At 31.1% G+C, this 22,513-nt stretch overlaps 2 protein-coding genes across 2 annotated transcripts; both read left to right on the forward strand.

Moving 5' to 3' along the window:
• Positions 1-693: 693 nt before the first annotated feature.
• LOC114165725 (weak chloroplast movement under blue light protein (DUF827)) lies at positions 694-3,494 on the forward strand. The gene is made up of 4 exons (XM_028050301.2): positions 694-711; positions 841-1,016; positions 1,644-2,597; positions 2,721-3,494. Exons 2-4 carry the CDS (start codon positions 849-851, stop codon positions 3,261-3,263), a joined length of 1,665 nt encoding a protein of 554 aa, XP_027906102.2. The 5' UTR covers positions 694-711; positions 841-848; the 3' UTR covers positions 3,264-3,494.
• Positions 3,495-4,758: 1,264 nt separating this feature from the next.
• On the forward strand, positions 4,759-9,296 carry LOC114166284 (uncharacterized). Its single transcript, XM_028050999.2, has 6 exons — positions 4,759-4,879; positions 5,331-5,420; positions 6,100-6,245; positions 7,116-7,310; positions 8,182-8,241; positions 8,982-9,296. Exons 2-6 carry the CDS (start codon positions 5,336-5,338, stop codon positions 9,147-9,149), a joined length of 654 nt encoding a protein of 217 aa, XP_027906800.2. The 5' UTR covers positions 4,759-4,879; positions 5,331-5,335; the 3' UTR covers positions 9,150-9,296.
• The last annotated feature ends 13,217 nt before the right edge of the window (positions 9,297-22,513 follow it).

Here is a 22,513-nt window from a genome sequence, read left to right on the forward strand (position 1 = left end):
TCTATACTATAAAAATATATAAAACATAGTCATACATACAATTGTATTTTCATAAGTCTATACTTCAATCCTAGTATAAAGAAAATATTCTTTTCTATAGCTATCTAGATTTAAACTTTTTTTACATTTTTATTTCTATTTTTCCGGTTATGGTAAATATTTTTTTATAATTTTTTATTATAATAACTATTTTAATTAAGAACACACATGACAACACCTGAATTTTTATTCATACAATATAAGTTATTTATATAAATTTTTTATTTTCATATATTATATACAGCATTAAACTTTTATTGCTTTTAGTGATATGCTTTTTTTATTCAATAATTTAATTGTATCATTGTATTTAAAATTAAAAAAAAAAAGTTACATTTTTAATATTATAATGAATAACCTCAAAAATCACCGTCCAAATCCCAGTGGGCCTAATAACACCCTAATCTTGGAGTCTTTATTCTAATTTCATCACGCTCTTTACGTATAGTTTATGCAACCTGAATACACTTTACATTTTAAATTTGATAAGGTACGTATTTAAATCTAATAAATTAATAATAGTATAGTATTTAAGCCGAGACACATCGTTTGTTACCGTTGACAGACAAGAGTCTGCGCTTGAGAAGTGTGGCGGGCCCCGGTCCCACCCAGTTTCGAAAATCAAGGCAAAGACTTCGGTGTCAGCTCACGGCAAACTAAGAACAACACACCGTTTGTTTCTGTTAACTATTTAGTTCCCATGTTTACTTCTACAATCGCCAAAACACCAACCCTTCCTTGTCGTTTTATTGTTATAATTATTGTTGTCATTACTTCCGTTGTTTTTTCACTTTTTTCCAGTCTTTCACATGGAAGTTTCCGACACGGCGGCGAACCGGCCTGAATCGGGTTTCAGGGCGGAGATCGATACATCGGCGCCGTTCGAATCGGTGAGGGAAGCCGTCTCGCGGTTCGGCGGCGTTGGGTATTGGAAACCCATTCTCAATGGTCTTGGCAATAAGCATTTCGCGCCTGAGGTAACAACCCATCAGCGTCTTTTTGCTTTGAAGCTGTGATTCGTGTAGTAACCGCATTGCACAAAGGAAAAGCTTCGACCTTTTCTGGTTTTGAACATTTCGAAGAAAATGGTTTCGTGTGTTGTTTTTGCTTCTGCCAACTCTGTTGTCTATGGTGTCGTGATAAGAAATGGGGATTTGTTATTTTTACTGTTGTTGTTTTTATTGTGCGTAACCATTTTTGTTCTGCTGAGTAGACTTTGGTTTGGATCTGAAGGGCAGTGATCTAAAGTAAAATATTATAAATTGTGAATCTTCACTAAATGTGAGAAGTAGATGATATTAAAGTTCAAATCATTTGCATGTTTTTTTTTCCGTTTGTTTGTTTATTTATTTATTTTCGGGTAGTGTGCTAGCAGCTGCTAAGTAAGAAGAACCCTTCGCCATGACTATGAAGGTCATGCATAAGATATCTTAGCTGGATTATATTTTTTCCAGTGTAACATTTTCGTGGCTTTTTTCTGTTTAGATAAGGACAACTTAAATGCAGTTTTTTTTAATGCTTTTTTATGATGTTTTCGAGTTATATTTCGGCATTTGTATTGAGTTAATTTCACAATTAAAGTTTCTCTCTTCTTCTCTTTTTAGCTGCATCACACTCACACAGAAGAGCTTGATCCTGGAAAACTGGAGGATCATGCTGCTTTATTGGAGAAAGAGCTGATCGTGAAAGAAAGGGAAACTCTCGATGTCTTGAAAGAGTTGGAAAGTACCAAAAGGCTTGTGGAGAATTTGAAATCGAAGTTGCAGAAAGAAGAATCTGAAGCGAAATTGAATTTCCAAACGAGTGTGTGCAATGATATGTCTTCTGCTAAAGAAGATAAGAAAAACCAAGTGAATAATGTTGTTCAGGATTTGAAGGAAGGTGGTGTCCAATATCATTCATCAGCACCAGGTTTAATATTAAAGGAATTGGAGCAAGCAAAACTGAACCTGAACAGAACCACAAGCGATATTGCCGATGTTCGCGCTTCTGTTGAATCACTCAATAAGAAGTTAGAGAAGGAAAGATTATCTCTTGAGAAGACACGGGAGAGGTTAACTCAGAACTCTTCAAAGATATGCTGTCTGGAGGAAGAGCTAAACCAGACAAAGCTAAAACTGGTAGTGGCAAAAGATGCTGGTTTGGATAACCCTTCAGATATTACAAAAGAGCTCCATCGGTTGAGTTCTGAAGCAGAGAATTTCAAGAGAATGGGAGAAGCTGCGAAATCGGAAGTCTCGAAAGCAATGTCTGAGATTGAACAGACAAAAGCTATGATAAAAACTGCTGAAATCAGGTTGGTTGCTGCTCGAAAAATAAAGGAAGCTGCTAGAGCAGCAGAAGCAGCTGCACTTGCAGAGATGAAAGCTTTATCTCATAATGATAATTCACCTGGAGAATTCATACAGAAGCATGATGGAATTACCCTTTCGTTTGAAGAGTATGCTGCACTGACCTGCAAGGCGCGGGAGGCCGAGGAACATTCTAAGAAGAGAGTTGTAGATGCTATGCTTCTAGTTGATGAAGCAAATGTTTCAAAAATGGACATTGTGAAAAAGGTTGTTAGAGATACATTTATCCTATGTTTGAATTTTTCCTTTGTATTTTTGTCTGATAACTCGTTCTCATACTTCAATTCTTCAAACTTTCTCTTATTTGTGTTTTATCAAACACTTATGAAGGTAGAGGAAGCCACAGAGGAAGTTAAAACCAGCAAGAAGGCCCTTGAGGAAGCTCTAGAAAGGGTGGAGGCTGCAAATCTGGGAAAGTTAGCAGTTGAAGAGGCGTTAAGGAAGTGGCGGTCCGACGGACACAGACGGCGGTCCTCCATACATAACTCGACCAAGTTTAAAAATGCTTACCCTTCTCACCACCGGAAGGAATCTCGGTTACTCGATGTGAACGGGTTGAATCTGGTACATGATGAGGTGAAACCAGTTCTGAAGCCAACACTGTCTATAGGGCAAATATTGAGTAGAAAGTTGATGATGCCAGAAGAGTGTGAAGGTGGAGCTATGGTTGGAGAAAGAGTGTCGGTGAAACGGAAGGTTTCTCTTGGTCAGATGCTAGGAAGAGAAAATGCAGATGCATCATCCTTCCAAGCTGAGAAGGAAAATGTTCAGAAGCCGTTTTCTGCAAAGAGAAAGAAATTTGGATTTGGTAGATTCTCTCTTCTTTTGACTAAGCAGCAAAAGAAGAAGAAGCCAACACTGAACTTGAGGTGATTGATGGCTTTCTTGATCATCATCTAGTGCTGAAAAACTCATGTTTGCATCTTCGATCTTTCCCATATCAGTGTATCATCCACTTATTGTGCCTGCTTGAGTAGATTATTGTCTGTTGCATTCTTTTACCTCTCCTTGTATATTAACTAATGTTTCCATCTATTGTGATGCCACTTGTAGAGATGATTTATGTCAATTTGACTCTTGTAAGCTGATGTTATATTTCTGATATGCCTGAGGTTGTTCTGTTTTTTTCTCCCTTTTAACATTACACGTGTTGACATGTTTATGAACTTTCTAGGGAATTCACTCGGAAGATATAAGAGTAATGAGACTCTAAAACTATAATATCATCTTCAATCATATTAGGGTTTAGGTCCTAACTTCAATTTTATTTTATTTTATATTATCCGTAATTTAAAATGTCAGTGTTATCATATAAATTAAGTATTGCTAAACTAAATTATGATTTCCATACTGAAAAATATTTATTTAAATTTTATATGGTTAGAAATATTTGTGGAATATGTATCTAAAATACCAGTTTCTTATATGTATTTATGGAATATCACATAGCATAAATTTATTAATGGAAATATTTTTAAAATAAAAACAATCTTTTAGCAACTATTTATTTAATGGAGGTATATAGATATAATTATGAAAGTACTTAAATTTATTAATGAATTTTCATCAGTGAATTATTTTTAATGACACATCTAAATAGCTATTTATTATATTAGGATGATGCTTAAGTAATTGAACCTTTGCGGAAGTGTTAATTGTTTTTATTGTTGATTTCTCGGAAAATAGTTACTATGCGAGTTTTTTCTATTCTTCATTATTAGGATGTGGTAAATTATTCTTTTAACCCGCATATAACTTTCATTTTTGGTTCAGTTAATTTTAAAATTTTAAACTTTAAAAATATACTAATTAAAGTAAAAATTTAACCGAATACGTTTTAAAATATTTCTCAACATAATATTTTTAAGTATGTGATTCTTGAAAATATAATACTTTACCTTATGAATGTTTATGAATACAAGTAATGTGTAAACTCAATCAATTTCGATTATGTTTTTAAACGTATTTGAGTTGAACCCAATTTGTAATCCATTTATGTAACATTTAATTGTACTAAATATTCATTTGTGTTAAATATGTTAAAATAAAAATCAAATAAAAATGCTATTAATGACATGTTGACATTATCACTCACTTTTGACATTTTAAATTTCTTTGGTGAGTTATTCAGTTTAAGTAATTCACTATTTATGTAATATATTTCTAACAAACTAAAATTCAAAATTGATATAATCCAAACCAAAGTGTTTAACTTGAACTGACTTCATATTTAAATTTTAAACTAAAATAAAGGGATCGAACAAAGAATTTCTAAATACAAAATTAATAGCCATTGATTTGGATTTTTACTTTTTTTCAAAACTGATATAGCCGATTAGAAAGGTGAAAAGGTAAATTATAAATAACTAAAAGTAAATTATAAACGTGATAGGAATCATAACTTTTGTGTGACCTTTCCCTTCTCCAGACCCTCGTAGTTGCACCTGACACATTTCTTTAAGACGTTGCCCTAATTTCTTCCACAACAGGCAATCTTCCTTCTTCATTCCTATGTCGTTCGTTATAATTAACGTTTTTTCTTATCATAATTGCCTCCTCAATTTTTCATCTTTGTTATGCATTCATCTCTATGGCTTTTAATTCAATACATACAAACATAATAATATAAATGTCTTTTTGTTTTTATGATCATGCAATTCAAACTGATTTATTTTCTGCAGTTATCTTCGTTGGTTCGACATTATTGTTATGCCACTTATTGTATTATGGTTTATATACGTTGCATATTTGTATTATTGCTAATCTCTACATAATGAATATTTAATTGATAAGGTTGTTGAAAATATATGTTGATGCTGCATATATTCGCTTCAGTTGAAGATTAATTCTGTATACGTGTGTATCTCTGTAACCGTTAGCTTCTGTCTATTTTTTTTTTCTGGTGGAATTTACCATTGGTTTTTGAAGTGTTTGTCACAGGGATCATGGACGGAAGAATGGGGCTTTTGTTTCTGTTTTTGTTGGGTGCTGCTTGGGTTTGCGATGCAAGAGAACTGGCAAACTACGGCGGTAAGATTTTTAGACTAACTTTTTATCATCCTTTTGCTTTCTGTTGTCATGCTCGGTGAGATGCATAGAACATAGTTACATATTCCTCCAGAGGGTTTATTTTGATAAACTTGTTGCAAGTATTTTAGGAAAAAGAAAAGTAAGAATTTTTTTACAAATTAACATATAAGCTATTTTGCCTTATTGAGAAACTCGTTTTGTTTTTATTTTTGTTCTTTTGTAAGTGTTTACGAAGAAGATTATTCAAATACACTTTCATCTTATTTCAGATTGTATATATTTCTTATGCTAATCAAGCATGGCTTATTGAATTGCTTTGATCAATTTGTAGAGGTCTTTTGTGTTCATTTGATGGGAAAGGAAGACCAATCCTAACGTTCCTTTCCATAAGCCTTACAAATGTGTGTCAATTTACAAATATCCCTTTCTTTTAGATAAATTGATGTAAGAACTATGGGTGAAGTTTTCATATTCAGGCACTTTTGATAAGTTATAGTAGTAAAGATTCCAATTTCTCAAAAATGTAACTGCTATGTCTAGTTCTTATTAGACTTCTGAAGCAAAAATGCTACTTGGTAAACATATTGTGTAAATAATTTCTGTTAAAGAACGGGTATGATTTTAAAATACTAATGCAGCTTCGGTACTGATTCATGTTGCGGACATATTTTGCATGCAGAAGTCAACAGGAAATCAGATGCCTGTGAACTTTGTGAGGAATATACCACAGAGGTCCTTGATTATCTAAATGATAAAGAGAATCAAAGAGAGATTATTGATGCACTTCACGATAAATGTTATCAGATGCTCTCTTTCAAACAGCAGGTTGGTCTCTTTTCCTAAATCTGTTTTGCTTACAAATATGATAATTATACATATTTTACTTCTCATAAACAGAATAACCGTTAGTACATAAGGAAAGAGGATGGACTAATAGTTAGCATAATGGACTAATCTCTTTTTTCAAACATAATGAGACTTGGCAGATAGTTACATAGATGGAGGGAGGAATTAGCATAGATATGAAAATAGGTTGGTTGAAGGGGATAAAATTCACTCAGATTTGTTAGTTAGCATTATTAAATTGAGCATTTTCTCTATTGTAAAAAGGAGAACTTTTGAAGATAATTCTCTTCTTTGTTGATAATCAACAATATTCGACACAATGTTCAGCATTATTTTCTTGTAGTTTGTTTCTAGGTTCCTTACAAAAACACAACCTAGTTGTTTGTGGACTTTGTTCGGCGAAAATTGTGAAATAAAATAGTGATTTAAGACATAATAATTGGACAGACTGTTAGACAGGAGCAAGAACAGCTAGTTGATGACAAGACATGATTGCAGGTTTATCATAGGAGCACGTTTAAAAAGAAAAACTAAGAATCGGTAGTTTTTACAGCTAAGAGTTAGTTAACAGAAAGGAGCCCTTTATTAGATGAAAAAGAGCGGGAGTTTATGAGATTTGAGAGACTTGTAAGTTGTAACTAGAATAAACCGATGGAAAGGAGAGTTCTATTTTCTAACATTTTTTGTACATTTGTTGAAACAAGGAAGTTTGATTTTCTTTTCATTGTTCTTCTCTGAAAAAAGTGTTGATTCCTAAAACAACAACTTAGGAATGTATGGTTCAATGTAATGAGTCAGAGCTTGTTAGACTTTATATTTAATAATATATATTTGTTCTGTATTTCACAGTGCATTGAATTGGTGGATCATTATGCCCCACGTTTCTTCTCAGAAATCGCATCAGTTCTGCCTAAAGAACTCTGCAGACAGGTCCACCTCTGCCAATCTGCAAATATTTCCTCACAAGTTCAAGGAAATACCTGTGACTCTTGCAAAGATACTGTTTCAGCCATACTGGTTAAGTTGAATGATCCTGACACCAAGGTTAGTAATTTAGCCTGTGTTACTTACGAACACACTCTGTAATATTATTTAAAATTTAATCAAGACTACAAAATCATAATAAAAATTACTAAAGAAGACAAAAAATATCCATTGTATTTTTAATTTCCAATAAATTTTAATAAATAAAAAGTAATATATTTAAGTAAATGTTTTAAAAAGAGTGTGTTTGTAACATTTCTCATCAAAGTTTATCTTATCCCCATGAGAATTTTCTGCTCCTTCTTGTCACATAAGGGTTTGTTGCATACTTTTTATACTGTTTCAAATTAGAATTTTCTTTCCTTTTTCTTTTGCTTGGATGGTTTGCAGTGAAACAGAAGAAAGAAATTGATTATGGTCAATGCAGCGTGTAGGTTTTTATGCACAAGCACATTAATATATAATGTGCATTTTTGTCCTGTTTTTGTTATGAGAAGGATAGATATAAAAAAGAATAAGAAACGAATTATCAATGTTTGAAATTGAAAATATAGTGGTCATTTGTGAAGGACGTGGCTGTGGCTTGCAGATGTACCAGGAAAAATCTGCATTACCCTCAGAAATAATTTAAGTCTGAATGTTACATGTGCTTTAATTTTTATTCTTGTAGCATACACTGTTAAACACCCGAGCACTCATAAAACCCTCCCTTAAAAACTAGTTGCTAAGAGAGGAAAACTAGGTCACTTAATATTTTTTACTTAATATGAAAGTTACATATGCATTATACCTAAGTCCCTGTCATATATACTTTACTAGGTTTCTATTTTTTCCTTGAAAGCCTTCTAATATTGTTGTTTTGACCCCACTCTGCTACTCGACGTTTTTGTCACCTTTTGTTGCTTATGAAACTAACTATTTAATATGTCAGCTTGAGATAATGGAGGCACTGTTGAAAGCATGCAATTCTATGGATCAGTTGTCAAAGAAGGTAAGAAAATTCTATCTTTCTTTCACTCTCTTATTTACTAAATTACGTTGTATTCTTAAACACCTTGTTGCATTGAATCTATCCTTTCCTATGAATCCAAAAAAGGATTTTTCAAATTTTTATACTGGTCTTGGCAAAAGAAAATTTTGCAACCACAGTTTTTGCCCACAGGTATTTTCATTTAATGGTTTATCTCCGCTGTCAACCTCCTGACCTAGCCAATAATTGAGCTCTTGTGTGCAAATTGGTGACATTATTCTCACTTCACCATCCAAAGGATAGTCCAACCAAACAAATGAAATAATTTTGTACTCTTGGAACTGGATAAACTTTTCTTTTTGTGGGGCCGCAACAGAGTTGAAAATATATAAATCTCATGAAAGAAGGTTAAGATCGCCTAAAGTCTTATAACAATAATTAGTAATGGATAAAATTTATTTTCACTCCTTGAAGTGTTTTTAGTACTGTTTCTGCATTCATATTTGTTTTTAATTTTGGTAATCTATAACCTTTAACATGAACTTTTATTATAAATTACCAAGATTAAACTCTAATTAAAAAATAAAATAAAAAATGTCTTCTTAGTATATGCATTGACAATATAAAGAAATTGTCTAGTCATATATATATATATATATATATATATATATATATATATATATATATATATATATATAACTTTCATGATCAATTATTTCCTCTTGTCCAAGGTTTTTTCTAATGGAGAATTTTTGTTGCAGTGCAAGAGGATGGTATTTGAATATGGACCTTTGATTATTGTCAAAGCAGAGAAGTACCTGAAAACAACAGATATATGCACTACATTACATGTTTGCCCAGCTTCCACTGCAATTAGCAACAATGAAGCTTCAATCATGGAAGAAGTACCTTTGATTTCTGACTCTTAATCATAGGAGAAGAGTTCTATTATATTTATGGAGTGCTTATTGCTTTAAGTTCTACTCCTGATATTTCTATCTGAACTAAAATCCATGTGCTTGTAACTATGTGCTCCTGATAACTCTCACTGAATGTCAAAGACCATGATTGTGTGATGGCAGTGTTTTACATGATTTTCTTTATTTTGAAAGAGTGCCATTTAAGTTCCAAAAAGAATGATTTTGTTTATCAACTATTTTTCGAACAAATTAAAAAAAACAGATACTAATTATTACCTGATAAATAATATGTAGCAAAAATGGTTGCTTTGTCTCAATTTTAATTTCAATGTTTACGTTGCGGTTCTGCATCAATGTGAATAGGAGAAATTTGATCATAAATTAAAATGATTGATTCGGAAGTTCATATATTAAAATTTCAAGTTTATATTTCTCATAATAAATTAATATTGAATAAATTTCCCCTGCTCGATGTTAATTAAATAGAAATTTCGAAACATTGTATTAAAATTTTAAATGAATATATATATATATATATATATATATATATATATATATATATATATATATATATATATATATATTTAAGAATATGGGTATGGTTATTTAAAAAAAAAGTCCCTAATTTGATCATTATAATTTTTATTATTTTTTGTTAATTTTTAAATAGTTAATTAAAATGACTTTGGTTGTGATGCTCGCAAAAAGTTTCTATTGTTATAATTCCTTAACTTTTTTGGATAAAGTATTTTGCTTAGAAATTGAAATACTTTGTATTTAATTGTTTGCAATTAAATCCCTTCATTTTTTAAATAATTTGTTTGGATAAAGAAATTAAAATACCTTACATTTCAATTTCTTGTTTGAAAGAAACAATTGAATTTCTGGTGAGATAAAATTTAATTTTTAAAATATTTATTTTAGGCTTAATTATGTTTTGAGTTCATGATAAATTTGGAAACGGGCTCGACGACCCAGATGGGTTGGGCTAACCTGACTACCAAACCGAATTGGTCTGACCCGTCGACCTAGACGAGTCGGGCCGACCAAAAAACTCATACAGGCTGGCTCGGCCCGATGATCCAGACAAGCCTGACGACCCATACCTACCGGTTGTGCACCACCCGACCCAACTCGGTCCATCTAGGTCATTGGCCAGGCTTGGTCCCACTAGGTTGTCAAGCCCACTTGACCCATCTGGGTCGTTGGGTCCGTTTGTGTCATTGGGTCTACCTGACCAGTTTGTGTCGTTCGGTTGGCCCAAACCGGCTAGGTTATTAGGTCGGTCGGGCACGTCTAGGTCGTTGGATCCGTCTAGGTCGACAAGCCGGTCAAGCCCGTTTGGGTCATCGGGTCAGTCGGGCCCGCCTAGGTCCTCGGGTTGGTCGGACCCGTCTAGGTTGTCGAGTCCGTCCAACCCATCTAGGTTGTCGGGTTGTTTGTGCCATCGGGCACATCTGGCAAGTTTGTGTCGATGGGCTAGCAAGGTTGTCGGGCTCGTCTAGATCGTCGGACTGGTTGGGCCTGACTAGGTCATCGGGTCGGTCAGGCTTGTCGGGTCAATGGGTCGATTAGGTCGTTGGGCTTGCCCGACACGTCTGGGTTGTCAGGCCCGCTCAACACGTCTAGGTTGTCAAGCTCGCTCGACACCTCTAGGTCGTTTGGCCCGTCAAACTCGTGTGAGTCATCGAACCTGCTGACTCGTGTTGGTTGTCAGGTAAGATCGACCCGTCTTTGTCTTCGAGCTCACCCGACTCTAAAAAGTTTCTATTGTTATAATTCCTTAAAGATTTAAGCTTATATTTTTGTCTTTAGAGTAATGTACCCTCGTTAATGGTTTATATGTTTATCATACAAAAGCTTAAACGATCATTTCAAATCATTTTCGTCATTGTCTTTGTTAGTATGAAACTTTACTTTTATTTTAAAATTACTAAAATAAATATTTATCATAAAATAAATATTATGAGAAAAATTAATCTTAGATATTATATAACATCCTGTCTGAATATTACGAATTTAAATAGTAAAATAAAAAATAAAGAAAAACAATTTAATATACCTTTATCTCTATATACCTTCATCTTTATAAAGGTTGTAAAACTCTTTAAATTAGAATTCCAACTCATTATCTATCATTAGATGTTTAACATTCTTGTTAGTTTGATTAAGCATAAAATTAGACCAATGTTTGAACTAAGCGAAAGTTTTAGATTTTTACTTTATTGTGAATATTCAAGTCATCCTTGAATAGTCATTATTGATAGAGAAGAAATACCTATCTTCTCTCAACAGAGAAACTCTATGATGCTTATCTTAAGTGCAATGTTCATAGAACTGTATGTTTTTTTTTAATTTTAATCCTTAGAATATGTAAGACCCGCAAAAATAATTAATTAAAAAATGCGGGTAGTGAGAATCTTTATGACATTAAATATTGATTATTACATGGAAAAGTACTAGTTCAAATTGTTGAGAGTACTTGATTGGGTGAGAAGATTTGGGTTCAAGTCCTATGTATGCCATTTATGTGCTATTTAATTTGTTATTATTTTAATAATGTGTCGAATCATGATGAGTGAAAGTATAATCCTAGAATTATAGGAATTATCACAAAACATGAATTGGTTGAATGGTTGTGCATTGATTTGACATTGGCATGGTTATGGGTTCGAACCTTGGTAGACCTAAATTAAAATTTCTTTTTTGCCAAAATTTTATTTGACATGAATGAGAAAGGGCAGAGGCAAATTTCTTTATGTATAGTATGTATATGCATGAATCATTCCTGTCACGTTTGAAATTCTGGGTTTCTAGAAATTTTCCAAAAATCGCCTGGCAAGCATTCAAAGTCGTTAGGCGACTCATGTTGTTTCTGTGTTGTTTTTGGGTTCCTGAAGCGGAACCGCCTAGCGGCATGATCCTTACCGCCAGGCGGCGTATTATCTGTCACCCAGTTTCTGGGTTTTGTTTCAATGGCCTGGCGGTGATGAACACCCGTCAAGCGACGCGAGTGAGATTGACTCGATTTTCATGTTTTTGGTGTTCTGGAATGATTTTATTCGGTAAAGAAGGGAGTCTATATAAGGGTGGATTACGGAGTATTAAGAATGATTCAGAATATGTTTAATTAGTGCTAATTGGAGAAATAGTCTATGAACGATCATTTAGGGCATAGAAAAATTGGGATTTGAAATTACATATTTATTAATATAGAAAGTTGTGATGAATTCTTATATTCGCACTTAAAAGGGAAAATTATAGTATTTGAAAGCATGATTGCATTATTGGATTGTGGAATTAGGCAGAAGAATGGGTTTTGGAACATTATGGTGCCTGTGGCATGTGTAACAAAATCTGGAAATTTCCAGAAACTGATGCACCGCCTGGCAGGATGCAATTTGCCGCCAGGTGACGATGGTTGACCAGCAACTGCTGGTTGACTTGGCAGGGGTAGGTTGGGGAGCTGTGAGGAGGTGTACTTAGTAGTGAATATAATAGTGATGGAAGATATACAAAGGGATCAGTTTGGTAATGGGACAAGATTTTATGACTTATGGAATTAAGAGTGGGAAATCATAGAAGATGTTTAAGTATGGAGATGGATTGGACAATAGCATGACGGGAGTCGCATCAGTAGTGATTGTAACTAAGAGAGATGTTGTGTTCCTAATAGTTATAGAAAGTCTACGACTAACTTAAGGATGAATGTTGCTAAGGATGACCAATAACATGATTCAAAGGGGGATTCCTTGAGGTAGTGTCTATACTAGTGGGTAGGCATAGTAGGTACTTTTAACGTGCAAAGAAATGACAATTCAAATGGTTGAGTGCCACTGATTTGTTTTCAGCCTAGATGGGGTTGCATCCTTAAGGGAAATTGAAGAATATCGTAGTTATAAGTTGTGAATGATGGTGGATATTGTATAGGGGTATATATATATATATATATATATATATATATATATATATATATATATCCATTTAGACACATATATAAAAGGATTCAGTAACCTGGATGTGTGAAATTACAGGACTAAAGGGGTGGAACCTAGTTAAGAGTGTGCCAAACCAGTTAACCATGCATTACTGGTGCAGCGCCTGGCGGCAGGTTTGGAATTGCCAGGCGATAGTTACAGTTTTAGAGAGCGGCAGAGAGGCGTGGCGCATGGCGGTAATGGTTGATCCGCCAGGCGATAACTGCAGGCAAAGGATCCAGAGGCGCTTGGCGCCTAGCAACACGTGTCCCCCGCCAGGCGATTTAAAAGCGTGTAGCGCCTGACGACTTGTGAGCTGCGCCAGGCGATAATACAGAGGTATGAATGATGTTTTGCTTGTTTTGGATGTGCGTGGTCTACAAGGCTTTGGTGATATCTCGAAGGTTGGCTTGTTGGTGTTCCTTGAGTTGTGGCTCAGAATGTATCTCTTGAGTTGTAGCTCGAGATAGGAGTTAAGTACGTGGCATTCCTTGAGTTATGGCTCAGAATGACATCTCTTGAGTTGTGGCTCGGGATGGCAGCTGAACACGAGGAACTCTTGAATTGTGGCTTGGGTTGGCAAGTGTTGCCGATGTGAGTGTGCGTGTGGTGGCGCGTACGGATGGGTCCAGTTAGATTGCCCTCCTTAGTATTAAGTTGACGAGTTTGGTAGTCTTGGGACGTTACGAATGTTATTCGTATTGGGAACTCTACCTGGTGTTACGGAGTGTGGTCTATAGCATGGTTTCCCGCACGTGCTCTATCAGTTGTGGCTTATAGGTGTGGCAACAAGACATCTCGAGGAATTCATCAAAAAACGTAGAACACGGGTAACATGGTGGTGGCCATGTGATGTGGAACCAAAGGATAGGAATTCCTTTGGCGTACTTGTATTATTTATCTAGTGTATATATATATATATATATATATATATATATATATATATATATATATATGTGTGTGTGTGTGTGTGTGTGTGTGTGTGTGTGTGTGTTTGTTTTTGTGTTATTGTAAGTTCACCCTATGTGCTTGTGTTTGGCGATGATCGTGTACGCGGTATACTGGAGCAAATGATGTTGCAGGTGGATCTGGTGAGGCGTAGCACCGGAGCGGGGCTAGATTGGGAGAAAGTTTCTCAGAGTTTTGATGTTTTATGATTTTGGAATAATTTTGTAAACTCTTGTTACCAGACTTGGATATCATAATTGAGTTTTCAAATTATGGATTTAAGTTATTTTCAGATGTAATAAATGTTTAAATTTTCCCGCATTTTTGTCTATGATTGATGGATTCGATATTCCTATTAAGGTATGGTCTGGTAAGCCAACAAACTAGTTATTGTTGAAAGTGTTTAGTTGAATTGCATACTACTATGTAGACAATAGTAAATTAGAACCCAAACTCAAGAATGAGGTTCTTCTAGGCTATTAACCAAGAACAAAAAAGTTTAGAATCTTTTCATCCATAAAGGGTGACTGTAAGTAGAGACTAATTTTCTCTATTAAAGTATGACGAAGTTCAAGTAAGTGTGAATGGATTCTCTGATAGGTGGATATAAATGATTTTGTCATTTAGACACTAAAGCAATCATCTGAAGCATCATCTAGTTACATTGAAAGAGATTCACAAGGGGTTTATCTACACTTGCACCAATTAAAGTTTGAAGATGAGATCATCCAATGCAACAACCAATTGTAATGCAAAGGTATACCAAGATAACCAAACCTACCTCTATGAGGTACATGCTTGATGAGGTGGTGCCTTTTGTTTTAACTGTTACATCAAAATGGAATCGTTGTTTGAACCATGCATATTGTAAGGAAATCACTTTTTGCAGATCCTAACAAGTGGAATGTGGTTATGCATGAGGTATATCAATGCCTTATAAAGAATAAAACTTGGGATTTGACAAAGTTTCTTAAAGCCAAAATCTTTGTAGGATGCAAATGAGTATATGATGAGTTCATATTTATGCACTCATTAAGCACCACTCAAACTTGATTTTCTTAGATAATCATTGTGCATAAAATATGTTGTTTTAACCAGGGTTTATTTCAAAGAAGTAAAATAAGCTTTTAGTATGAAAACATTAGCTTTTATTAAACATTATAATGTGTGTTTGTGTAGTTGAAGATAGAATAAGCTTATAAATCATCATTCGAAGGTGCAAAGATGAATCGTCTAAAAGCACCATCATAGACAAAACAAATTTAGACAATTCCTAGTGTTATAAGAGATAAGTTACCCCACTTGATAAAGAAGATAAAGTGCTCTTAAAATATATGAAGATAAAGGATAAAACAAGAAGCAACTGAGTGTCATTCAGCCCCAAGGAGTTTGTGCTCAACCTGTTCAACCCTAGGGAGTTGGTGCTTAGCCCCATTGATCCTAGTGCAAGGTGGTTGGCACTCAGTGCCTCTTTGTCCAACGAGCTTGGATCTACGCCTAACGATGTTTACAGTTTTGAGCTTGGGCTTTTCACTTGAATTTGTTGATCTTGATTATTGTTTTGAACATATTTCATGTATTTTGTAGTATGAGATAAAATATTATTATTCAATAAAATACTAATAAATATTAACAAGATTAAAGTCCCTAAATCTTTAAAGTATATATATATATATATATATATATATATATATATATATATATATATATATATATATATATATATATATATATATTCTTGGAGATAAACTTGAGGATATTTTTGGAGAAAATCTTGGGAATAATCTTGGAGATAATCTTGAAGATAATATAGTTCTATAAACTTAATCTCTAGACCTTAAATCTCTACACAAAATCTATAAGCAAATATCTACAACAACATAACCCAAATTAACAACTAAAATGAAATCAGTACTCTTGGATCTTCAACAAAACTACAGTTGAGGTCTATCCAAAACTCTATAAAAGGATACCATTAGAAGGCTTTAAAAGGCTCTCATTTATTCCTTCATCCATCAATCAATTCCTCTATCAGTGTCCAACACTCCCTTCATGTTTTGGGGTGGTCTTCTACATGGAACACTAATCCTTTTTGGTTGATTCTCTTGTAATATCATATTGAATTTTGATGTTGTGCAATTAAAATATTGTTCTTCCAAGTTATTCCAATATAGTTTTTTTTTCATCTATTCTTTTTTAGTTCTAATCTCTGCTTTTGGATTGTTTTGAACTGCAATTTTTCAGTCTTATGTCTTTAATTATAACTTGTTTTAAACTTTTAATAACCTTTTGTTTAAGTGAAAGGTATAGGATTTACACTATTTGCTGACACATGTATAATATGAATAACATTGTAATCATACTTGGATTATAGTAATGGATAAAGTGATTAGAGTCTTTTTTGAATTATAGAACCGATTGGTTATTTCTATCTTATATACTCGTTTGCTTAACAATAAGAGGTTTAAGAATAGATAAAATTTTATATTTTCTGGATTATGCGTGCAAAACTAAAATGAGAATCCTACTTATATGAATTAATTAATGAGTTATTTGAATATGTAAGAAACTTAAGAATTTAATTAATGAATTATTTGATTAACTTGAAATTTGACCGAATGATAATTATTTATAGCCAACGAAGAATTCAACTATGAAAAAGATGGAAAATCAACTTATCCACCCCCTAATTTTGTATATATTTCTAACACCTCATTGCATATTTGTTATAAGTGAAGTTTTGTATAGGATTCATTGGAATAAAATTTGGGATGACTTAACTCTTTCTATATTAACATCTATTTAATAAGTTCCAACAATAACTTATCAAATTTGGAACTATTGTCGGGAAATTCAATTTGAATTTTACTTTATAAATTCTTATTTAAGTTTGCATAATTTAATTTGTTCATATTTTGCTAACAATATTTTTTACCGTACATAATTTGACTTTTTATTTTATTTTAATTATTTTCTAATTTATAATTTGTTTTAGTTTTTCTTAATGCAAAACAAATTTTCATTCTCGTGTGAGAATAATTTCCCATTACAAAAATAATCAACAAAGTAACTTTCAAATGAATGATGTTTTATATTTCTAGCAACCTCATATGAACAAGCCTTACGGTTTAATTTTTGTATCATATTATGAATATCCCTCATGCTATACTTTGATTATTTTTTATCAGTCTTTGCAGGAATCTCAACAACAATAATTTGCCTTACCAATTGTTGCCCATGTGGATGTTAATGTAGAAAGATGATGTTGTACTTGTTATATATCGAGAGAATGTTCATAATAAGATTAAGGTTAAAATACTTTTTTTTTTTCCAATTTTCATCAAGTTTTTTCAAATAAGTTATAATTTTGGTTTTGTGTTCAAATAGGTCCTAATTTTCGTCAATTTTGTTCAATTGGTCCTTTTTTGCTAACACCGATTAAATTATTAACGACCATGAACAGTGACTGTCACGTGTCACTTCGTGGTTTTTTAAAATTTTTTAATTTTTTAATTTTTTTTTTAAGTTTTTTTTTAAATTTTTTTTAAAATATACAAGTGTCAACCCAGTAGCGTGCCACACGTCACTTCGTGGTTTTTTTTTATTTTTTTTAAAAAAAAAAATTGAATTTTTTTTTTTAAAAATTTTAATGTCCACGTGTCAACCCAGTAGTGTGCCACGTGTCAAAGTCAATGTTCTATATTCAATTTGGTTCCTATATTTGTTATTTTTGTTCAATTTAGTTCCAATTTTTGTTAACATTAACCAATTTGGTCCCTATCAAAGATGTGATCAAATTTAATTTTTATATCAAAGTTATAATGATGTGAATTTTAATATATTATATAAAAATATTTAATAAAAAATGTAAATTTTAATATAAAAATTAAATTTAGTTTCAATTTGGAGATGGACCAAATTGGTTGATTTTAACAAAAATTGAGACTCAATTGAACAAAAATAATAAACATAGAGACAAAATTGAATATAGAACATTGAGTTTGACACGTGGCGCACTACTGGGTTGACACGTGGACATTTTAAAATTTTTTTAAAAACAAATCAAAAAAATTCAAAAAAGTAAAAAAATAATAAAAAAATTCAAAAAAACCACGAAATGACACGTGACACGCTACTGGGTTGACACGTGCACATTTAAAAAAAATTAAAATAAATTAAAATAAAAATAAAAATAAAAATTCAAAAAAATTCATAAAAACCACAAAATGACACGTGGTAGTCACTGTTCATGGTCGTTAATGATTTAAACGGTGTTAGCAAAAAAGGACCAAGTTGAACAAAATTGACGAAAATTGGGACCTATTTGAATGCGAAATCAAAATTAGGACTTATTTGAAAAAACTTGATAGAAATTGGGGCCAGAAAGATATTTTAATGTAAGATTAATGATATATCTATTGATGGATATATTGATATTACTAAAGATGTTGTTGAATCTGTTCATAATATTCTTTCAATTGATGGTATTTTAGATTTTACTATTAATAAAGATATACTTTATAATAAGAGATGATAATTTTTTGGATTTTGAATTAACTGATTTTAGTGATTTGAGTGATACTTTTACTTTTAATTCTTGTCCAAATTCATTTACGTATGAGACTTGTGTTGAGATAGCAAAATGTCCATTGTTTGATACTAAAGATGATAGTTATGATGCAAGTTTTAGTAGGAATACAAAATTATAATCAACTAAGATAAACAACTTGATTACTTACTTCAATAAATTATTTTCACTTTCAGGTGTAGATTTTTACTTACAATATGGGATTCTCAGAATTACATATATGTTTATGTTGACTGAGCTAATACATTCGAAGATGCTCATGTTGAGATTCCTGTTCATACTAATATAATGTATTTCTTATAGTAAATATAATATCATAAAACGATTCCCTTCAAATAATCTTTCTCTCAAATTTTCTCAAACAAACATATTATTCATATAAATTGCACTTTGAGTTAGGATACTAGGAATTTAACAATCTCTATCAATAAATTCTAATTACTTTTCATAACAATACATCTTTCGTGTCTTTGTTCTAAAATAATAACTTCTTTTTTCGTTGAATTGCAATATAAAAAACTTATAGCCAACTTTTTTTTCTTAATAAAAATAGTATGTTTTAAAATGATTCTATGATTAATTCATTGCACTTTATATATCACTAATTAATATTCCATATAAAGAAAGAACTAAATAACTTAGATCAAGAAAATACAATGTAAAAGAAAATAAGAAAAAGCCTTCAACAGATTATAGAAGATGACAAGAGAGACAAATACAATATTAGGAGTGGAGAAAAATGAACTCCCTCAGATAGCATATTGCAAGTCTATAGAAAAACATGAAAACTTATCCATATAGAATAGTACAGTGAGACAAGAAAAAAAAAAGAAAAAAGAAGAAAGGAAGTAGTATTATTTTATTCATACAGATCATATATGTAATATTCTAATACATACAGATCATAAAGCACAAAGTATTTGCAATATATTATTCACTCTTTTCACTTTCACAAGTAAAGAAGAAGACAAAATGGTTTTCTGATATGAACAAATTGCTCCTGCAAATTCTTCTACCTTTTGGTGGTTTTTGATATTTGAGTTTGGAGTTTTCTTATTCTAATGCTAAAGGAGGAACAGACACACTACCAATTTATATTTCAAATAATGCTATAAAAAACTAATTTAAATTTTAATTATTATATTTAGTGACAGATCTTAAACGATATATTTGAAAAAGTCAAAATAATATATTCAAGATTTACATATTTAAATTTACTGATGCAACAAAAATTAATATATATATATATATATATATATATATATATATATATATATATATATATATATATATATATATATATATATATGAAGGATTGTCTTTTATTTCTTTAGATATTTTAACTCATATAATTGAATCAATATTAAAATTTTTAACTTTTTTTTTTCTTCTTCAATGTATATAACCATATTGTTGGCAAAAAATTCATCATTTATTTTATTAATGTGAATATATTGATTCAATAAGTTTTTACAAACTTTCATTATATATAATTGTATTGTCATGTTTTCATCTTCACAAATAATTTTCCATTTATCACTTTAAAAAATAAAGCTGTTCTTTTATTTTTCATCAATATATCTATTTTAAAAAAAATTAAAACTAAACAATAATTTATCATAGTTCAATAAAAAATTGTGAAATATAATTACTAAAAAAATAATACATGATAATTAATCACATTTAAAAATCGATTATAAAAAAATTAAAAATACTAATACTTTTATATAGATGTATAAAATTTTTTAAAATACCAAATATATAAAATATATAAAAATATATTAAAGTTAAAAAAATTATATATAAATTAATATAAAAAAAAAATTGGGGGAGAAGGGTTAAGGCCCCTTCTGGTTCTACTAAGTTCCGTGACTGATTATGCTGAAGGTTGAACTTCAATTCTGGACCACACAATATATTATCAATAAATCCAAACTTATTAGCTTCAAATGTCGCGGGTATAAAGAAAAAAAAAAGAGGTTATAAATAAACTAACAAGTTAAATCCAAACTTCAAAAGTTTTAGCCATTTGAATTTGAGTCTTCTAAATAAATAAGTTAAATATGAATAATATTTATTTTTGTACAAGTTAAATTTAAACTTTGTGTTTGACTTAGTTCATACTCTTATAAATGAATACCTTCTTTAATAAGTACATCAATTATTTGCCCAAACAAAAGGAGAGGAATATAATGAATAATTTACTCATGTTATATAAACTATTGAATAAAAACTTAGTGGTTGGTTAGTATTGTCACCTAGACGACGACAATAATAATAATAATAATAATAATAATAATAAAATAATAATAATAATTTAAAATAAAATTTGTTAGATGATTGTTTCCTTATTTTGTACTAAATTTAGTTAAATAATTATTTTTGGGACAGTGTTAAATTGATTTTAGAAAGTAGAAAATTTTATGTTTTGTGTAATGTAAAATAATTTAAATGCACGTATCTTCTTCAACTCTACGAAGTGTTTTTAAAGATGAAATTATAATGGAAATTTCAAACTATAAATTGTAGAATGAGGTTAGAACAAATTTATACACCTAAGAGTTGAAGTCAATATTAATTTATATATAATATATTTTTTAAAAATATATTTATATATTTTTAAGAATTGAATTATCAAAAAAATAATAATAACTTGAATACAATTAGTAACATTAATCATACTATTTCAAAGTATTTTAAATTAAATTATTACCAAATCATTTGTTAAATTATATTATTTTTATTTTCTTTTAATTTCTTCATTTAACTTTGGACGTGTTAGAGCTTCATAAAAAACGAAGCGTCCTTGATCCTTTATTCCGTGGTTACATCCTTCACTCTCCTTGATGAAAGTAAAGACAGGACTAATATTGCTGAAAATTAAGTAAGATGCACTTAATTCATATATTTATTCATTCACATATAACTAAGAGAGATGTAATATATGTGTAAAGAATAAACCCTAATAACTTTGCATGAAAGTTAATTATTCAAATTACATTTAATATATATTATTTTATCCCAAAATTATTAATCAAGATCTACTGCTACTTATATAACCTTAAATAGTCATCTCTAATGTCCTAGTCAATAAAATTTTGAAAAACTTCTCATTCTTTTTTCCCAATCTAATGGTTTCCAAACTCAAAATAAAATTAGAAAGAAAACATAGAAAATTAATTCAGACAAGTATTTTTATTTCAAAATAAAGGCTAAGTTAACGAAAAAGAATTGTGTTTCTTTTAAATGAGATAACATATAAAATTCTGTTTTTTGTTTGTTTTATAAATATTTTTAAATTTATGAATAATATTAATAATTATTTTCTTTAAATTATCAAGAATGGGTGAAACGATTAAAAATCAAAGAAAAAACAAAGATGTAATAAAACAATAATAATGAATATTATCTTCAAATTTTAAATAAATAAAATTCCCAATGATAAAAAGACATAATAATGCACCTAAATGACGCTCATTCATGCACTGCGGTCATAAACGCGTCAACGCCGGATTCTGAATCTGGAACAGTGGTCCCCACTCTGTCGACATGTAAGGCATCCCACCAATCAAATTTTGACACGTCTCTCACTATTGGAGCCATCCGTGAATGAACCGCAACACGGGAAGGCTTTACCTGGCTCGGGGCTGGTGAAGATGCGCATATTCCTGCGCCACGTGGCAGAATATAATTGGAGAACCTTGACACTCATGTGTGTTTGGTGTTGAATGTTGTTCGGCCAAACATTATTTGTTTGTCCCATTAAATGTTCCTAGTTCTCGTTCATTAGACACATTAAAAATTCAATATAATAGTTTTTTAAATTATTTTTTCATTCTTCATTATTATTTTTTAGTTCG

This window comes from Vigna unguiculata, chromosome 10 (assembly GCF_037176805.1).
Source record: "Vigna unguiculata cultivar grain cowpea cultivar isolate G323 ecotype 2 chromosome 10, ASM3717680v1, whole genome shotgun sequence".
NCBI classification, from domain to species: domain Eukaryota; kingdom Viridiplantae; phylum Streptophyta; class Magnoliopsida; order Fabales; family Fabaceae; genus Vigna; species Vigna unguiculata.